Source organism: Phytophthora cinnamomi, assembly GCF_018691715.1.
Source record: "Phytophthora cinnamomi strain GKB4 chromosome Unknown Contig44, whole genome shotgun sequence".
Classification (NCBI taxonomy): domain Eukaryota; phylum Oomycota; class Peronosporomycetes; order Peronosporales; family Peronosporaceae; genus Phytophthora; species Phytophthora cinnamomi.
The window spans coordinates 636,064-655,401 of NW_027150977.1; the positions used below are offsets into that span (position 1 = coordinate 636,064).

Genomic DNA, 19,338 nt, shown 5'->3' on the forward strand with positions numbered 1-19,338 from the left:
TCCAACCACGGAGGGACGCCGTCCTCCATACTATAGAGCGCTGGATTGTAGTCACACCTACCCCTAAGGAGATAGCCACTCAATATCTCTGACCTGGCGGAGCTGACGAAATTTCTGCTGGAGCACAACATGTGGTTCGACACCTCAAAGTGCGCGAGAACGTCGCCAAAAACCCCTCCCCATATTTGCCGTACGAGAGCTCCAGCAGTGAAACTATCCGACGCGGGGTTCACTCGCGGGAACCAGCAATTGCAGGTGGTGCTCGTCGAGTCCTGGCGGCAAAACATATCAACTTCGAAGAGCCACCGCGCACGTCTTCGTCTTTTTCAGTGACTGGAGAAGGAAGGAGTGGGCATGGGTCTGGCAGGGAGATTGTAAAGTGCTGGCCATCCCGAATCGACTGTTGACAAACGAGCGGCGGATGGATCCCTTGTATTTAACGTTAGTTATACTATTTTTTAGGTAGAGCTACGGCAAAGTTGGTATAGCTGCAATATACCTTACCTGGTACTATGGTGCTCAAATTAGCCGGTCGCGACTGTCCCCTGCTGCTACAGGGCGACGCAAGTGCGAACTCAGCATTGCTACGCATCCAATTGCAGCTGCGCTCGGACATTCGACGCTTGGTTTGACCAGTTGATGTTGAAGTCAAAATTAAGTTGTGCTCAAGTTGCGTTAATGTTGCCCTATCAACTCAAGCTCTTCAGTTCCCAAAAAGAGAACAAAAGAGCAGAGCGCTGCTCGCCCGAGCTCCTGGCGGCATGAGCGACCCGTTCTTCGACGAGGTAGGCCTCCTCTAGGCTCCACGTCTGCGTGCTCATCTTCTTCTCCTGTCTCTCACCTCCACGCCCGTGTTTTTCTCGCTGGAAACGCTGCAGGACGACGGCGAGTTCGACGATCTGTACGGGAACCCCCCTCCGGCCGCGCCGTCGCCCTCTCGGCCGCAGAAGCCGCGCAATTCTCCGCCGTCCGCAGCGCAGCCGTCGACCCCGGGCGGACGGCCGTCCACGCGCAGCCCCGCGGGCTCCAGCAGCGTCGTGTCCAGGTCCTACGCGCGCGACAGAGCGGGCTCTGCGGCCAGCAACGCGACGGACCTGGCGGCCTCCGGGAAGCAGGACAAGCGGCGCCGCAGACACGGCAAGGCGCGCCGCAAGGACAGCCAGGAGCTGTTCGACGTGCAGTGGCAGTCGGACGTGGCCGTGAGCAAGTGCGGCCTCTGCAGAGCAGACTTCTCGCTCGTGAGGCGCAAACACCACTGCCGCCACTGCGGCCGCGTCATGTGCTCGGACTGCTCGTCGTTCCTGTTCTTCGAGTTCTCGCACCGCAAGCACCGGGTGTGCGCCACGTGCAACAACCAGCTGCTGGCGGAGCAGGACGCCTACGACCGGGAGGCTCGTGCTGGTGGGGCTCAGCAGCGAGACACGGCGTCGAATTTGTTCGACGACTCGAGCGATGACGGCCGGCCATCAGCTGCTGAGGTGACGCCGGCGTCGTCCACTCCGGGTGCGCAACAAACTGATCTGCGCTCGTCGCTGGCAAATGCATTTACTCCTAAGCATAATGGTGACGACGAAAAGGCTAGGAAAAAGCAGGAGAAGAAAGAGCGCAAGGAACGGAAGAAGAGAGAGAAGCTGGAGAAGACAGGGACGGCGGTGCCAATTGAGACGATGAAGGTCTCGCGGCGACAGGCTGATGGTGTTGAGGAGAAACCGACGACAAATGGAGCGGCGTTGTTTGATGGTGCAGATGACGATTGGTTTACGGATGTGCCGGATCAACGTACGCGAGCTCGTGGTAGCGGGGCTGGCCGGGATGAAGAAGGTTCTGGGTCAAAGGGACCAGGCTGGGGGGATCGAGTGAACGATACGTATACTATCACGCCCGCAACCGAACAACCGTCAGTGCTTGTGCCCATGACTGGTAGTACGCTGACTGCAGGAATCACGGGCAAGGGCTACATATCCGATCAATTCCGTTATGATGATGTGGGTGGACCAGGTCTTGGACACGACGACGACTTATCCGTTGAGATGCCGAGGCCGAAACAGCAGGCCACTACTACGACTTACGCGAATCACAGTGTTGAACCCAGTCGACTGACTGCAGGAATCACGGGCAAGGGCTACATATCCGATCAATTCCGTTATGATGATGTGGGTGGACCAGGTCTTGGACACGACGACGACTTATCCGTTGAGATGCCGAGGCCGAAACAGCAGGCCACTACTACGACTTACGCGAATCACAGTGTTGAACCCAGTCGACTGACTGCGGGAATCACGGCCAAGGGCTACATCTCCGATCAATTCCGTTATGATGACGTGGGTGGACCCGGGCTTGGCCACGATAATGTTCGCTCAGTTGCTATGCCTCGACCAAAGCAACAAGCAAGCGCTGCTCCTTCCAGCTATGACGGCGCGCGACCGAATGACAGACACTCTCAACACACCACTACCGATGAAAGCACAAGTTATGAGCGGGATTTTCAGCCACGCCATACTTTCAAAGACAATCTGAAAGATATCTTCAGCGGAACGAAGCGCCGTGAGTCTACAACAAACAAGACAGAGAAGAAAAGCAAGGCTAGCAAGCCTCGGGCTCGAGGGAATGAAAACATGACGCTGGATGAACTGAATCCTTCCTTTTCGTCGGAAGATGAACCTCGTATGCTGGCATCTGCCATGCCACGCACCGTAGTTACTCCTGCTCAGCCTACATTTTATGACGACGATGCCGACAAATTAGTCGTTGATGATTCGCCGGGGTTCTTCGAGGCAACTCTCGCAGAGCGAGAAGTTCAGCGCAAGCAGGAGGAACAACAGAAACAACAACTCGCCAAGGATATGGCTTGGGTAAATGAGTCGGCGCTGCCACCGACAGTGCCACCGCACCGCTTCTCAAGTGAACAAGACTCGTACAGCATCGTGGACCCTCCTTCACATACGTCGAACTCTCCCGTAGAAAACCAACGACGTAGTCGCACTGCTGGGGGTACTGCCGGAGATCATGGAAACGCAAAGGGCGGCTTTACCGGAGCGCTTAAGCGGTTCTTTGGTATGGGGTCCAAAACAACCGAGAAGACTACCACACCCCCGAAGCCGGCAAAGGCACCGCCGACGGTTTCTGTGGCCCCACCAGAAATGAATGACACCGAGAACACCAACCCGTCTGTAACAAGCATCAGCCAGATTACCCGTGGTAGCGTGCATGAGGCAGCCACAGGTAGATTGGAACGACATACTGTGATGGACTATTATGTGGATACTCAAGAATCAGCTCCTCAAGAAAACGCTCGCTTCTCTATGGCTGGATATGTCGACTCGAACGAAGCCCACGCTCGCTTTGAAGCCTCAATGCCTACTCAGGTTAGTGGATCTAACCAGACCGGTGAAGTAGCTCAGCGAATGCCAGAGCGTAAGCGTCGGGGGACATTTGATGATCTCTTTGAATCGCCGAAAAACAATGCATCCACTGACCGGTTCAGCTCGACGGGTGCAAATGGATGGGCAGCGACTACCGCTGCAGGTCGAGTGGCGATCGGAGCTTCTGCAGTTGGTGTTTCTCGGTTTGATCAAAGAAGATCTATTGATGAAGCTGACGAGCTTTCGTTTGAGGTTGAATCGCAATCTGTTCAACCCCCTGCCCGTTCAGTCATCGACTCTACTGAGACATGGAGGCAATCTGCAGCAATGTCACTACTGGATGATCGTAAAGACGCGGGTGAATCTGGTTTTACTTGGAGTAATGTCCGATCAGCCCCTGGACTTGGAACTGCGACATACGCAGTACCGACGAGTCTTCAGTCTCGCGCTGGCTATGATGAGGACCGTGGGTCATCTTTTCAGTACAATGCTTCTCCAGCTCAACCTGCTCCGCTTGGCAACATTATGGACGACTTGAAGCGCAGCGCAACTTCGAAACAGCCCCAGCGCAAGGAGTCAATTGATGATTTTTTCGCCGAGTTTGAAGAGCCTAATGATTATGTATTTGATCCGACAACGGGTGGATACGTCGCAGCACGGGTTCCACCTCGCGCAGTAGCTGCTCGACCTGTCAGTCGATCAGAATCAACAGAGTTAGAAGCGCCGCAGGCGGTCCCAGATATGATAATTTCCGGAACTAGTGGACGCAACTACTATGCTCTCTCTGAACCAGTTGTGCGGCCGCCAACTGCCAACTCTGTCGTTTCCAAGGATGCGGGCGGCGAGGAAGTTGATGATGAAGTCGCGGAAATCATTGTAGACAAGATTAGTTCTCTGGAAAGCGAGCTGGCGGCGCTGAAACAGCTGATCCGAAGTCGTAAAGGGGGTGGAGGCAACAGCCAAATTGCAAAACCGCATAAAAGTCCAGCAAAATCAAGTGGTCGCAAGGAGAGCATTTTCGACAACGACAGCAGCGATGAAGAGAATGATAAGCCAAGCGATCCATACTCTACATCTGTTCGGCCGCCGCCAAATCGGGAAGGCAAACACAGGCCTGGTAGCAAAAAGAAAAATGTCAAGAAGCGCAAAGATTCGTTTGCTGATCTATTTGAAGACAGTCCGAACGAAGCAGAAACGCTTGGTGGTGCAACTAGCTACGAAGCTCTCTTCCAGACCGGAGCAGCAAAAGCCGAGGCGGGTCAAGGAGAGAGTAGCGACAATGATGGAGATTTTATGCCTCAGCCAGCAAAAGTCAAAACCAAGAAGTCAAGACGTCGCTCGAGTCGCAAAATCAATGATTTTGTGGCAACGAAAGTTGAATCTGACAGCGATCCAGAGTTTGCGTCACTAAAAGGACGGCGCGTGAAGCAATCTTTTCGACGGGATACCAACAATGGTGTGGATAGTGTTGATGTCAAATTGACCACTGCCAAGTCCGATGATCTGCTCACTACGCCACTACAAGTTGATGTTGTTCCTGTTTTCAAACCTGTGAAAAAACTAGTTGAAGAGGAAGATCCGATTGACGCTTTATTCGACACATCTGATGATCATGATGTGGCTAAACTCTACGGTGGAGAAAATACCAACGTTGAAAAAGACACTAGTTCGATGGTGGAGCCCCAATCTGCACAGACTACAAAGGATCCAAGTTTCTCGTTCACTCAATCTTCTTCTGGATTCTTATCTGAAGAAGAAGGTGGTAATGCACTTGATCCAGTGGTCAACGCAAGCTCTGTGGCACCTACAAGCAGAGAATTCAGTGGTCACCTAAATAAGATAAGTCTGGATGAAGCTAAAGAAGATGAGGACTTCGAAATCAACTGGGAAAAGATGCGGAAAACCAAGACGCGAAGGCGTAAATCTCGTCTAGACCCGCTTGATTCATCGGTAAATTCTGACGAAAGTGTTAGTGCTGATAATGATATGGCGTTGGAGCCCACTTTACTGGGCACTCGCTTGGATGATCATGTAAACCACGAGGAGGCAACCGCTTCAGTTTCGAGTGGTTTTCTTGCGGATGCAGCATCTAACTGGATGTCAGTCACCACGTTAGAGAATGAGACTGCGGACTTTAGCCTGACTGGTGATGAAGACTTATCTTCTCTGTTAGGTCCAGTTGATGAAGGCCAGAACGCTGAATCACGTTTAAAAAATTCGCCGATTGAAAATGGAAAAGATGGTGATGATGCAGACTTGACTCCAATCGGGGTCTCCGCCGAATTCGACGAGCCAACTACAACGGCCGCACGTGGCGCGATAGAGAATTCCGGCTTGACTCGAGATAATGACCCTGTCGTTGACGATTTATCAAATTCCATCGGGGTACACACTGAAGCAAAGAAGGCTGAGCCACTCCGAGAATTAGGTGCTACGTTTGACATTTTTGACAGATCTGGTGACGTAAATTTCCTGTCAATGACTGCACCGATGAATTCTAAGACTTTTGACCACGAGAGGGAGGATGTTGGCAGCGAGGACGACGACAGAGGGTCTTCTCCGGATGAGGACGGGGGTTTCAGCTTCGAGATTAAGGCCCCGAAGAAGCGAACGTCTGTTCTTGATGATCAGACCGGTAGCTCCGTCTCAGAGCACGTGGAGTTGTCGTCTCCGTCACCTTCATCTTCGGCGGACGATAATCTCGAGCTCGGTAAATATGTGACGTCGTCGGTGCCATCGTCAACCGCTCCTTCTGTAGATGGTAGCGTTGACGACCCCGAAGACGTATCGGTGGATGACGAATCGGTCCTGGGCAAAGTTGAATCGCAAGCTTTCGACACAGACTGGAACCAAATGCAGGTAAAGGAGAAAGAGCGTAAGAAAAGGCTTCAAGCTAAGCAGCGGCAGGCACAACGTGACAAAGTACTTCGAAAGCAAGGCACATCCGCGAAATCGCTGACAGGCAGCTCTACACCCCACGGTTCAAGCAAAAGCAAGTCGAAGACTGGCAAGAAGAAAAAAAAAGAGAAAGAGAACGACACCGCGGAGTCCTCACATCACAAAAAGAGCGGCTCGTCACGCAAGCACCGGCATCGCGAAAAGGGGGATGCCGACGGCGCGGTACCATCGGACCCTCCACGCTCATTAACGGAACTTTGACCTTATAATGGTGTGCGGAATGAAACGCATCCGTTAACCTTTCAATGGTTTTCATTCAACAAGAAATTACAATATAGATAAAGGCTCCAACTCAGTGTCGTCTGGGTAAAAAGTTAGGTATGCACAGTGCGAGCACTTCAATGCTTCGTGCGTTTGAGTGGCTTCTGATGCATTGCAAGCAGCCAAAGACGGTGGACAGAAGGGATGATGTCCTCGACAGCAACACGATCGCTGGGGTTGGCGGCCCAGCCGGCTTCGAGAATCTCCGCGCATGCTTTTGGAATGCTCGGTAATAATGGGGGTCTCTCGCCGTTTGCCACAGAGCGGTAGACTTCAAGATGGGACTTGGACTCCCACGGACTTCGCGAAGGCACCATGATCTGCCAAAGTGTAATCATAAGGCTATACACATCAACTGCGGTTCCGTAGCGAGCTGTCTTGCCGCCCTTGATCATCTCAGGCGCCATGTAGTCGACAGTGCCGGCGATGGTCATGGTACCGTCAGTTCGTGGTCGCAACAAATTAGCTTCGCCGAAATCCGCAAGCTTGATCAGGAAATCTTGACCCACTAGAAAGTTGTCTGTTTTGATGTCACGGTGAAGTAGCGGGGGCGAAAAGCTGTGCAAGTAGGCAACGGCGCGACATGCATCCAGCCACGCCTTGAGCTTAGCCGCGAGTGTCCAAATCTCGGGGTTTTCACGTAATGTCACGTCAAGAGCTCCATACTCGCAGAACTCAAAAATGAGCGAGATAGATGGTGGCACTACACAAAGACCGTAGAATCGAACCACATTCGGGTGCGATAACTGCACGTTCAACGCAGTTTCTCGTGAAAATCGCTGCACTTCTTCGTTGGTCACCTGCACATCGGTGTAAATCTTTAGGGCGATAGGCACGGGGGTGCTCCTTCGCAGTGTTCCACGCATTACGATGGATGTTGCGCCTTGCGCGATAATACAGTCCAGCGCAAGCGCGGAAAAGTCCACAACGTTATGTCGGTGTTCCTCAATCATGTGGTGCACGTCGTACACTGACGTTCGCGTGGAGAAATTCGTGATCATGCCGCGCTCCGATAGTAAATCCATATAACGACGCATTGCGCTTGACGACGCCGTTGCGCCCGATCCATTGTCATCGATGGCCAGCCAGTATCTAGTATCGGCACGCAGTGAGAGTAGGACTGCCACGACAATCAGCGAGTCTAGCCCATAGACTACGCAGTGTATAATTGGTAGCGTGGAGGTCGCGTCAACCTTGACAAGCCCCATGATGGAGCTTATGATGTTCATGATGGAAGTAATCACAGCGGCGACGAAGAAAAAGTCGAAAGTAGCTCGCGCGTGGAAGACAAACTTTGCCCAGCAGTAAAACAGGAGCAGAAGAACGTAGATGACCATCGTAATAGTGTCGGCGATATCATGTCCAACGTTGTAGAGAGTCATGTTGCATATCACAAAGATAACGCACACACCGCCGGAGTACAGGATTGCACGTAGCACCGCTTCTTGCGAAACGCTGCGCTGGATCATAAGCATTGGCAGCAGCTGCAGCACCCACACAGACGGCATCGTAACAATACTGCACGGGTAACCAGGGTCGTCTTCGATTCTCAAGGCACTGTAAGTCTTGTCACTATCGCTCTTGTAAGCTTGAAAGCTGACGAAGTACATCACCAACCCGACAGCCGATAGTGCCGAGATAGTGTACCAAATCGCTTCGTAGCATGGCAGCATGAACGCCGATTCTATGGTCGTAGACAAACAAAAAATAAACGTGAGGTACCTCTCATACCTGCAAGTCAACTCGACAACGTACTCAGATTTGAGCTGATGCTGTAAGGCGCGCTTCGCAGCACTCGCTTTCGACTCCGGCTGCAAAGCATCCCGAGCCAGAACGAAACGACCAAAAACACAAAGTTGTTCATGGCAGGTATCATGACACCCGCCACATACGCCGTCGACGCCGAGTAGCTCTCCATACTTCCCGGCACTGCACACCGCGCAACCATGTGCACGTTGTGCGGGGCCTGTTGAGACAGCACCGCGGCGATGGCCACCGCCACGGGCACACTCAAGACAGCGAGAGCCAGCGTCCCTTTCAGCATGAGCGAGTCCCAATTGGGCATCATGCGTCTCCAGAGCGACACGAGTCTCTGCTTCGGGCGCCAACGGTGGAAGTGGCGGCACTGGCCCTGGAAGCACTTGCGCAGCCGCAATACCCAGCGGGTGCCTCGATCCGCCGGCTCCATGGGCGGGATGCCGTCCAGGAAGCTGCTGCGCGACCTGGTGTTCTCGCTCGGGGTGTTCTGCGCGAGCAGGTCCCCCTCGAACGAGGCGTTGCGGCCCGACGCGTTGGTCGTGCTGGTGACTCTGCTGCCGCGGCCCTCCGCCTTCTGCTCCAGCACCGCGTGCAAAATAGAGGCACCTGCCGGCTGCATGCCGAGTCTGTGCGTCGCGTCCTGTGCTGCCGCCGCCTGCACGTCCGTGTCGATGAGGATGGACGCCTCGCGCGTGGGCATGATGTTGGCGGGGTTCGTGAACACGCCGGCCCCCGTCATGGGGAACAGGTCGCTGATGGAGTCCAGGCGGCGGTGGCGGTTGGATCTGCCGCCTTCGCTGCGTGCGCCGTCGCTTTCGCTGGACGAGGGCGGCGGATACACACGGCGCAGCGAGTGCAGCGACTGCGGCGCGCGCGGCGGCGCCGGACGGCCTCGCAGCGGCCCGCCGTCGCTGTGCGTGCTGCGCAGCAGGCGCGGGGACAGCTGCTCCTCGCTCTCCAGCAGCACGAAGCTCGAGCGCGGCGACGCGGCCGCGCCGTCGCCGTCGCGGCCTCCGGGAGACGTCATGCCATGCACCGAGGAGCTCTATTGCGATAATGGAGACTTTCACGGTAGCTGGTCAAGACATTTGGTGCGCACTGGAACGGACTTTTGCCGGACGCGGTGAGGAGGGATGCAGTACTGTGACCTCTCGATGATGTGTGGAGAAACAGCGGGGTGCGGGGAAAGCGCGGACTTTACAGAGAGGAGGGTGCGGCCAAAAGTTGCGACAGTGGGACCGTTGTGTAGTCCATCTTCAAACTGGCCATCCTTCTCTCTATCTTCACCTCTTCACTATCTTCACCACTTTACCACGGTGGTCCCTTCAAGACGTTCACTTGATGTCCTATATGCATGCAGTGGGCGTTAGCGAGCGAAGTCAATTCCAGTGCACACGCAAGGCACAGTTTGGAGTGTCAAGTTGCGAACGAAAAACCGTTGTTGATCGCCACGTGAAAGCACAACACTGAAAAACATACAGCAGATGAAGTTGGTGCACGATACCCTGGCCAAATGAGAGCAAACTGCCGCGCTACATCCCGCTTCCTTTGTTATGGTCATCGATGAGCATCACGAGATACGCCGTCGCGGTCTTCAGGAACATGTTCAGATTGTCGTGGAGTTCCTGGGTAAAGGCAGCCGGCGCCGCGCCGGCACCAGCAGCAGTAGTACCGACTGCTGGTTCGGACTGCGCGGCAGGCGGCTTCAGCGCGGTCGTGGTGCTCGCTGTTGCTGGCAGAATGTACGGGAGGGCCTTGGTGGCTTTTACGTGCTGCAGTTTGCCCTTGGCCAGATATTCCGTAACACTTGCAGGCTCGGTGTCGTCGGTAGCCTTGTCACCTGAATTGCCAACAAATGCGGCACCACACATGGATAATACAATACAGTAGCAAGTATATGAGTGCACACTGAAATATGGGAGCGAGCATGCAACGCAAAGGAGCGACAAGCGTACCTTTGATCAGACTGCACACTTCGACGTGCGGGAAGCCACCCTTAGCTCTTAGCTTCTCAAGTTTTCCCGCACATTCCGGACGCTCTTTAATAAGCAGGTCCCAGTCCTTCTTGTATCTCGGAGCCGTCCCAGCATCGCCCGTGAACCCAGTCGTGCGCTTGAACTGTTCGTAATCTTGCATTACCTGCAAGTATTTGCTCTTGACATCCTCTGCACACGGACACGAATTCGCACCGTCAGAATTGTGGTAAGTTCACAGTACACATATGAACATCAAAGCACCAGCATCCAACGTACCCTCGTCGAAGTTGGTCTTGCTGTGCTTGTTGAGCTCGTTGGTCACTTCAAGCCACGGTTCGGTGCCTTCCTCGATGAACTTTTCCTGGTCCTTCTTCGCTCTCCAGCACAGGAACATGAGCAGCTTCTCCTCCCGAGCCCCCCAACCGTCCGTCTCCATCTCGACCTTCTTGCGCGCTTTCTTGGCTTCAGGCGCCAGCTCCTCCTCGTCGGACGGACTCGGCCGCTTCGCAGCCACCACGGAGGAAGCCCAAGGCCGGGGATCTGGCAGCTCTTCCTTGCCCAGCGCGATCCGGCGGCAGATATCTGCATGGGGGAAGCCCGACTCCTTGAACTGAGCCAGCCGCTTCTCGTTCTCGGGCATGCTCTGGATGACTTTGTCCCAGGCCTCGTCGGTCAACGAGCGTTCGCCGCCGACGTCCTCGAACAGCTCATAGTCCATCATGAGCCGCGAGTACTTGGACTTGAGCTGGTCTGCTCCGATTCGTTTAGCGTAAAATATAATGAAATATTAATAAGTAGTTTTCTTTACAGTTAGGAAAAAAAATAAACTTTTAGTATACCGGCGTTAAAGGCGCTCTTGCAGCGGTTGTTGACCTCCTCAGCCACGGCGTCCCAGCCGCGAGGCCTGAGGCCCTTCTTGGTGCGCATGTCGGGGTCGTGACGCGCCTTGTCCACGAGGTCCATGAGCACCTGCTCCTCCTCGAGGCTCCACACGGCGCGCTGCTTCCCCCACTCCTGCTTGACCTTGACGCTCATTTTTGCTTTCCGAAAAATGACAGGCTTCAAGGATATTTTAGGCTGTTCCGTAGGTGTATGGTTCCAACGGTATGACATTTGATAGGGAGCTGCGTTGACAAGGAAAAGAAGACTTTGTGGACTGGTGGACGCTGGTGCGACGATTTACTTGCAAGGAAAGGAAATAAAAACGCTGGAAAATCGACGCATGCTCGACGTGCACCCACCCAACACGATACGAAAACGGCCAGGGGATAGCTGGCGGTTGCACTATAGCTCTCGGTCCTGGTTGTGGTCGTTGATGAGCATCACGAGATATGCCGTGGCGGTCTTCAGGAACATGTTGAGGTTGTCGTGCAGCTCCTGCGTCATGGCAACTGGCGTCGTAGCAACCCCTGGTGCAGTTGCCGCCGCGGATCCGTTCGCAGTAGGCGGAACAGCACCAGCCACCATGTTTGCCGTCGCTGGCAGCAGGTACGAGAGAGCTTTAGCCGACAGTGAAGCCTGCGCACTTGCGATCGCGTGAGCCGAAGACTGGGCCTTGTTGGCGATGACGGGTGGTTTGGTTGGATCCGGGATCTGCAGAGCTCCGGTCGACAAATACTCGCTAATACTAGCTGGGCCCATCCCGTTGGCTGGTGTGTCTCCTAGAACAACAGGTGTATGGAGTTAGTACTTACGTCAATGACTCGTGCAAAGATGTCCGACGCACCTTTGATCAGACTGCAGACCTCTGCGTGTGGAAATCCGCCTGCCTCCTTAAACTTTTCAAGCTTGATGTAATGCTGCGGGCGCTCTCTCATGAGGCATTCCCAATCCATATCGCTCATGGGGATCGTTGCCGGGTCACCCGAGAACCCTGTCGCAGTTTTGAACTGGTTGTAGTTTTGCATCAGCTCCACGTACTTGGCATTGGTTTCCTCTGCATTGTCAAACGACACACCAAAGCATCAACATCAACGACCAACCAACCCAATATACCCACAAAAAAACGTCGCATACTCATCGTGAAGTTGGTCGTGCAGTATTCGTTGAGTCTCGTGGTCATTTCAGCCCACCCGTCCGTGAAGAATCCCGGCTCGCCCTTCGCTCTCCAGCACAGGAATAGCAGTAACTTCTCCTTATAGAGGTCCCACCCTCCAGTCGCGTGAGTGTCCTCAACGCAAGCCTTCTTGGCCTTGGGTGGTGCCTCACTGTCCGACCGAGTCGACCGCTTCGCCCGAGCAACCCGAGGTGGTGGGGTAGTGGAATTTGCTCCCCCTTTGCTCTCAGCAATGCGGCGACACAGTTCGAGGTGGGGGCACCCGGACTCCTTGAATTGACGAAGTCTCGACGCGTGCTCGGGCTTCTTGGCGATGATTTTCTCCCAGTCTTCCTCACTCAGAGAGCCCTCCCCACCCACTTCTTCGAACAGGTCGTAGTCGATCATGAGACGCGAATACTTGGACCTGATTTGCTCTGATTTTAGGAGCAGAAAGTTTTCAAGAACGATTAGTTTTCATTTCATCTCGAAAAAAGGGAATAGGTATGCGATGTTGTTTTATTTTCCCTAAATGAACGAACTCACCAACTACGAAAGTGCTCTTGCAGCGCTTGTTGAGGTCCTCGACGATCTTCGACCATGTCTGCGACTTCACCCCGCGCCCCGTGCGCGCCGCAGGGTCCTGTCGCGCCTTCTCGAACAGCTCCAGTAGCACCTGCTCCTCGTTGAGCCCCCACACGGCGCGGCCCTGCTTCCCTTTCCCACTCATTTTTTCCTCGATGGTCTTCAACCGCGGGAAAAGGATTTTAAGCGTTTTGACAGGAAATTATATGCTGTTACAGAGGAACCGAAACCCTAAACCCGACTTTTGAATTTCGGATGGGCGGGCAGCTCCGCCACCACTTGCACACCTCGGTCCCGACACTTCGCCGCTACTTCATGACGCCGCCGCTCATCGACGCGCACTGCCATCTGCACGACGAACGACTGTGGTCTATCATCTCTCCATTGAGCCGTCGCAACTTCGACGGCGTGCTCTCTAGAGCGCGCAATGCTCATGTGAGTCACGTGGTGTCGTGTGCCACTCACGAGCAGGACTGGCGCGCTCTGGAGCGTCTGATAGAGCAGGAACAACACGATAGCTCGCTCACAATAGTGCCTGCCTTTGGCTTCCATCCATGGTGGGCGGGTGAGCTGTCGCTGGAGGATTCAGAGGGTCTGGAGCCACTCAAGGACACGTTGGCGCGCCATCCTGGAGCAAGTGTACGTCTAAATAAGGCAACTTCAAGTTGAAGTTGCCTTGACCTCGTTGCCCTGAAATCCATCTGACAGATGATAATGCTGTGTGTAGGTGGGGGAGATCGGGTTGTGCAAAAGCGCTCGGGGGCGACAAGTGCCGATTGAGGTGCAGGTAGCGGTATTCCAAGCGCAGTTGGCTCTGGCGGCTGAGCTGGGGCGGACCTGCGTTCTGCATTGCGTGGGGTACTATGGCAAGCTTCTGGAGATCCTGCTAGCTGTCGGGCGTAGGGGCAGTCAACTGCCTCCGGCTCTGGTATTTCACTCTTACAGTGGCCCGCCGGACATGATGCGGTCGTTCTTAGCACTTCCAGGGGCAAAGGTCTTCTTTTCGCTGAATGCCAAGCAACTGACGGACCCACAGATGAAAAAAGCTGTTACTTGTTGTAAGGAATTGCCCCTCGAAGCGCTGTTGCTCGAGACGGATGCTCCCGATCAAGCCCCCTCTGTCGAAAGTACAGAGAAGGTGTTTGATGCCGAGGTGCAACAGATTGTCGGTACTCCGATGCTGCTGCAGAAAGACTCGGCCGGTATCAACGAACCAGCCTTGATGAAACTTGCATTGGAGAGCGCCGCAAAAATTCGAGAAGTGACGACGGACGAGTTAGCAGTCGCGGTGTATCAAAATTGCAAAGAGGCCTTCGGCCTTGATGGTTTTACACCAAACTGAAACATGAAACTGAATTTTGGGTGGAGCCATAACATGCACAAGATCTGCAACTACCTGATCCTCTCGTTCACCCTAGATGGCAGCGTAGTCCATGTCGCTGTAGAGAAGTGACTGCAGCATCGGATCAATGTAGTCTACATGAAGTTGTAGACAAGGGTAAAACGAGTCAATCTTCAACCAACCTTCACATGTAAGCAAGCTGCCATTGCACCTTCGTCGTATTCGTACTGGGTCACTGCGGAGCGTGCTTTGGCCTTGACGATGAGTAGAACGATGAGCGTTGCTCCGCCGACAAGAAGCGCAGCAGCTTCCACGGCGACCATCGCCCCTCCATAGGGCACTGGGAGGCTACTTGAGTGGTGGTGCTTCTCGGTTGACACCTCGACCGGTCTCAAATCACGCGGCTCCGAATCCTCATCCGGTGGCGATGGCACCGCTCTTTGACTTTCTAGTGACGCCGGCATCACAACTTCATCCAGAAGAGCCGTTGAGTTCTCGTCCGGAACGCTCTCGAAAGCTGCTGCGACCTGGAACGCAGCGTCTCCAGCCTCCACATCCACTGGCAGCGCTGACACATGCGCTGCCGCGCCAAGCAGCGCAGCCACCACCAGCACCGATCGCCCTCGTCGTTGCCGACGCATGATATACCGATATGGTTCGCCGGCACCTCAAAGAGACGCAGATGAACGGACACCATGCACTGCGTCTAAGATCGCAATGGTCAAGATCGCGCGTCGAAGCGGCGTCGACTAATGATCCCGGCAATGGTTTTCAACAGTACTCGATGCTTGTGGTTCGAACGATTGCTGCTCGAGCTGCATGGGGAGGTCCTCGAAGTCCAGTCGCGCCTACGCCACCATCAAGTCGGGGTCTAAAGCGTCCGCCTACACCATCCACGATGGTCGAGGGATTCGACACGGCGCAGATGAAGACGACCTACTTGGTGGGCCCGATACGTTTGTAGAGCTCAGTGATCTGGCACCGGGAGACTGCTCTGCTCTTCACGTTGCAATTATTCAGGCTGCAGGGTGTGTGGGTCCGACGGCTCTCGTGCTACCGTACGTCTTCTTGCTGGGCGGATTCCTGCTCACACTCGTGTTGCTGCCAATCTTCGCGTTCGTGGCGTGCGCCTTGAGACTGCGACTTGTCCAACTTGGAATCTCCCACGGAGTCTACTCTTTGCATGGGCTTGCTGCAATGGCTTTCGGCGCAAAGGGAGCCATCGCTTCGGGGTTCCTTCAGCTCACGGTGTCCGGCGGCCTCATCGCGACGTATTTCGCCATTCTCTTTCAAGACTTGCCGGTGTTGCTCAGTCAGGCGCTGGGTTTGAACCTGGACGACATCGACTCCACAGACTCAGCAACCAAGTATCCATCCATGGTCTGGTTCCTTAGAGGTCGTGTACGGTTTGCTGAGCTCTTGGTAAGCTGCTGCCGACTGGGGTGATACCACTTTCATTGTCATGCTGATGTGTTTTCAATGAATCGCTTGTCCACAGACTGTCGGGGTGGTGATTCCATTTTGTTTGGCGTGGTCTTCGCATCCAAAGTTGAAGCGATCATGCATTGCAGTGGCCTTGTCATTATTCGTCGCCTGCTTCTTCGTTCTGGCAAACATGCCCGCTCTTCACAAACGTGACGTGCCGCTGTTCTCAAGGGGGATTACAAGCGACTACTTCACGATGCACGCGGCAGTTTGTCACTCAATGGCGATCCTGGCGACAGCATTTGCGAGTCCGCACCATGTATTTCACTCATTCTACGCCCTTCAAAAGCGTTCAATCGGCAGATTTGCCGGTCTATCCATCGGTTCTACACTTATATCGATCTTCTGGGCGCTTGGGTTTGGTGTTGGTGGATACTTGTCGTTCATGTCAGACACTCGAGCCGATGTACTGCAAAATTACATCAGCACTGGGGGAGATTTGCCATCGAAGAATAGCTGGGCGTACTGGATCATGATACCTTTCTGCTCCATCGTGTGCATTGCGCTCGAGGTAATGAACAATCTCGCCACTGAATCTGTTTCTCTGAATTGATATACTCGTTTGCCTGTATTAAATGCTGTAGGTCGTCGTCTCTCGGCACACATTCAAATTCTTCTCGCGAACAAATTACCACACTGAAGAAGATGATGTTCTGTTTTGGTCCCAGACTGGATCCAGAAACTACACAGGACGACGCAAGTCTGGTACTCGTAAAGGAGTCGCTATAACCCAGACAAGTTTCGGTTGGAAAAGCACTTTAGCCACGGCTATAGCGGTACTTGCGCTCGCACAGGTCGCAATCTTCACACGATACACCATCGCGAAAGCTATGTGCGCTACCGGTGCAGTAGGCGGGCTTTCCCTCTTGTTCATTCTGCCTGCAGCGTGCCACTTGAAATTGACCGTGGGTGACGACGACGATGATCGCGGGGGTTGGTTGCTCATGAAACTATTCCCCGCGCTTAGCATTGCAACCGGCCTCATTGGAATTATCGGTTCCGCCATCGTTGCTGCAGTGCAAGTATTCCCGTAGTTGCTGCAGACGAACAAAGCGTATTATCACACGTGTCGATGCAACGCATTCTTGTTCGTCCTGTACTCGTCGACGGAACGATCAGCAGTTGTACAGTACTGTAGCTGCTTCTGCCCTGAGATCTATGTGAGAAGGAAGCGGTTGCGATGGTGACCTACATACAAACAAAAAGCTGCTATGAAAAAGCGTAATTAAACAATGCCAGTAGAGATATTCGTTGTACCTGAAGTCAATTGCTTGACAAGCTGGATCATGACACTTCTGATAGAAAACGCGCTGGTCGATGTCCACGATGAACATGACATTGTTACTTTTGTGCGGTCGTCGAATATTTGCGCACCAGCGATTACGTGCCATGTGATAAATGATCATCCACGGGTAGGCTTGCGTCGCTGTAGCCGTGTCCTCAGGTTGTTCTTGGTCGAGGTGTTGGCCCGGTAGCACAGCTAGCATTGCCAAGCTGTTGGTCATCAGCATTTGAATTGCGCGAATTTCACCCTGAACGCCACCAATGGTAGCTATGGAGCGAATGAAAGTGTCTAATGCGGGGTAGATCGAGCGTCGGCATTCTACTGACGAGCTGGTGATAGTCTTGGTACTATATCTTGATGATGTAAATCTTCGGCTGCGCCCCGAGGCTGTAGGAGATGGCTCGCAGCGTAGAAGTCGGCAATGTTTGGCCGGTTGGTGGAGCTTCATTGCTTCAATAGACGGATACGGACAAACCAATGTGTTCACAAACAACTCTTGATCTAGCTCGCTTGGTGTCGAATGTAGCTCATTGATCGGGCGTAGGATTGCCTGTTTCTTGAATTTTGACGAGCCGAGCACGCGAAACATGCGGTTTCGAGTGTATACGCCTGTGTCAATGAAGAGCTGTTTCTTGTCAACAGGGTCGTCTTGCCTCTCCATGTTAATGAGAAATGGCGTATATAGGTCGTGTGCCTCCGGGTTTTCAGTGCTGGTATCACCGAATGCAACGAGGTCGCTAATAAACTCGCGTACAAACTATTCATGAGAAGAAAACGTCAGGTGTTATACCAATCATTTTCAACAGACCAAATTGGGGACGTACTGCTCCAGCATGAAGGTTGTCCACGAAGAGAGCACCATCCGGAAGGTGAAACTGCATCATAAACCGACGCAGTTGGTCATCTGAGTACATACGCAGGTACAAGTCAGAGCAAATGGCTCACTTACAATGAGATGGCGACTGAATTTGGCAGGTGTTGACGAATCCAATTGATAAATGCCTCCTGAGCGCGCGTGAATCCCATACCTGCGCTGTAAAATTGACGTCAGCTCTCCAAGTCCGAATTGAGTATCGATGGTGTACTGCATGTCCTTACGTAAAGTTGAAGCTGGAGTAAGGATACGAGCCGAGCTACCAGGGAGTCGCCATCCACATGAGGATTAATAGCACGCTTGAACTCCAGATCGAAGTAAAGTCGGCAGGGTGTGCCTTCGCGAATAATTTCGTAGACGTGGCGCTGGTCTACTCGAGTTTTCTTGTAGTTCTTCCAGAATTCGGCGAAGTTCGCAACGAGGAAGCGGCGCTTACCGTCACCAACACTCTCGAAGGAGAACACACGAGGCACGTGATCATCGTGATGCCCAGTAGTTTTCAGTCGTCTTCGAAGGGCTGCAACTTGATCAGCGAACTCGAAAGCTTCGTACTGGCGTGGAAATGAGGACGAAATCGGCGCCGTGCCTTCAAGCTGACACATTAGCGAGTGCGAAACTCTAAATTGCAGCTTCTCGTAAAACAATCTCCAACTGCTATTCGACACACGGTCGTCGGAAGGTCCAGGTAATTCCGACTTCAGTGTCCTTACTCCGTAAAATGCTTCAGCCGACAACGTTTTCCTTCGCTTCACCATCTCACCAAGCTTACTAGCTCCAGCTGAACGTCGACTCATCTCTCTCTTAGCAAGGCATTCTTTTGCTGAGCTTGACAACGGTACTCTAGGGAACGCCGTGTGCAAAGCAGCCAATAGCTCTTCTGCAACCTCCGTATCGTAGAAAGCACCACTGCCGCTGCCTTCTTCGTCCGTTGGAGCTGCTTCCCCAATGGCCTCTGGTCTTAACACTGCTCGGCGCACTCGGCCGAAAAAATACCCTTGCTGCCGCGTATCATCCACGTCCAGCACCACCAGAACACTCGACACGAATGGCGAAGGGCTAGCAGCAGTGATAACCCGTCAAATACTCGTCCAAATCTGCGCAAACCAATGCAAATAGCCCTCACCTGTACAGCGAGAAGCAGGACAGCGCTGCACCTGGCAAGAAAAGGCTACCGATAGAGTTCTGGAGCAATTGCGTTGAATTGACACCAACTTCCCGATTTTTGACCAAATAGAGACCTTCAGGCGTGGTATCTGGCCGCGCGCTTAGCCATATCTGGATGCTGAAGGGCAGCACATCCAGCTCGTGCTGCTCCGCGTCCTCGATGGCGTGCAGAGGCGCGCCCAGGGCCCCCGTCCAGACGCGGCACGCCTCGCTCTCGAAGACCTGCGTCATTATGAGGAGCGACCGTTACTGG

General features: G+C 53.7%; 8 protein-coding genes across 9 annotated transcripts; 3 read left to right on the top strand and 5 right to left on the bottom strand.

The window, feature by feature from the left end:
• Positions 1-761: 761 nt before the first annotated feature.
• IUM83_13726 (FYVE finger-containing protein) lies at positions 762-6,521 on the top strand (the record flags this gene model as incomplete). The annotated part of the gene is made up of 4 exons (XM_067938420.1): positions 762-785; positions 879-1,998; positions 2,167-2,321; positions 5,865-6,521. 4 exons carry the CDS (start codon positions 762-764, stop codon positions 6,519-6,521), a joined length of 1,956 nt encoding a protein of 651 aa, XP_067790851.1.
• Positions 6,522-6,658: 137 nt separating this feature from the next.
• IUM83_13727 (TKL protein kinase) lies at positions 6,659-9,366 on the bottom strand (the record flags this gene model as incomplete). Its single annotated transcript, XM_067938421.1, has 2 exons — positions 6,659-8,265; positions 8,337-9,366. 2 exons carry the CDS (start codon positions 9,364-9,366, stop codon positions 6,659-6,661), a joined length of 2,637 nt encoding a protein of 878 aa, XP_067790789.1.
• A 505-nt stretch (positions 9,367-9,871) lies between these two features.
• Positions 9,872-11,350, bottom strand: IUM83_13728 (uncharacterized protein; the record flags this gene model as incomplete). Its single annotated transcript, XM_067938422.1, has 4 exons — positions 9,872-10,179; positions 10,295-10,504; positions 10,592-11,065; positions 11,155-11,350. 4 exons carry the CDS (start codon positions 11,348-11,350, stop codon positions 9,872-9,874), a joined length of 1,188 nt encoding a protein of 395 aa, XP_067790700.1.
• A 249-nt stretch (positions 11,351-11,599) lies between these two features.
• On the bottom strand, positions 11,600-13,080 carry IUM83_13729 (uncharacterized protein; the record flags this gene model as incomplete). The annotated part of the gene is made up of 4 exons (XM_067938423.1): positions 11,600-11,976; positions 12,042-12,251; positions 12,332-12,787; positions 12,897-13,080. 4 exons carry the CDS (start codon positions 13,078-13,080, stop codon positions 11,600-11,602), a joined length of 1,227 nt encoding a protein of 408 aa, XP_067790787.1.
• Positions 13,081-13,190: 110 nt separating this feature from the next.
• On the top strand, positions 13,191-14,277 carry IUM83_13730 (TatD related DNase; the record flags this gene model as incomplete). The annotated part of the gene is made up of 2 exons (XM_067938424.1): positions 13,191-13,574; positions 13,663-14,277. 2 exons carry the CDS (start codon positions 13,191-13,193, stop codon positions 14,275-14,277), a joined length of 999 nt encoding a protein of 332 aa, XP_067790850.1.
• A 72-nt stretch (positions 14,278-14,349) lies between these two features.
• On the bottom strand, positions 14,350-14,918 carry IUM83_13731 (uncharacterized protein; the record flags this gene model as incomplete). The annotated part of the gene is made up of 2 exons (XM_067938425.1): positions 14,350-14,411; positions 14,489-14,918. The coding sequence occupies 2 exons, from the start codon at positions 14,916-14,918 to the stop codon at positions 14,350-14,352; spliced, it is 492 nt and encodes a 163-aa protein (XP_067790808.1).
• A 178-nt stretch (positions 14,919-15,096) lies between these two features.
• IUM83_13732 (vacuolar amino acid transporter 2) lies at positions 15,097-16,796 on the top strand (the record flags this gene model as incomplete). Its single annotated transcript, XM_067938426.1, has 5 exons — positions 15,097-15,699; positions 15,776-15,800; positions 16,155-16,273; positions 16,347-16,473; positions 16,648-16,796. The coding sequence occupies 5 exons, from the start codon at positions 15,097-15,099 to the stop codon at positions 16,794-16,796; spliced, it is 1,023 nt and encodes a 340-aa protein (XP_067790774.1).
• Positions 16,797-16,918: 122 nt separating this feature from the next.
• Positions 16,919-19,316, bottom strand: IUM83_13733 (the record flags this gene model as incomplete). 2 transcript variants are annotated; one of them, XM_067938428.1, is made up of 9 exons in its annotated part: positions 16,919-16,950; positions 17,020-17,072; positions 17,137-17,294; positions 17,523-17,804; positions 17,872-17,922; positions 17,997-18,075; positions 18,146-18,180; positions 18,761-18,977; positions 19,045-19,316. In XM_067938428.1, the coding sequence occupies 9 exons, from the start codon at positions 19,314-19,316 to the stop codon at positions 16,919-16,921; spliced, it is 1,179 nt and encodes a 392-aa protein (XP_067790776.1). The 2 variants fall into 2 exon arrangements, with proteins under 2 accessions (XP_067790776.1, XP_067790775.1); XM_067938427.1 differs by having other exon boundaries at positions 17,997-18,080; positions 18,146-18,977.
• Positions 19,317-19,338: the final 22 nt, after the last annotated feature.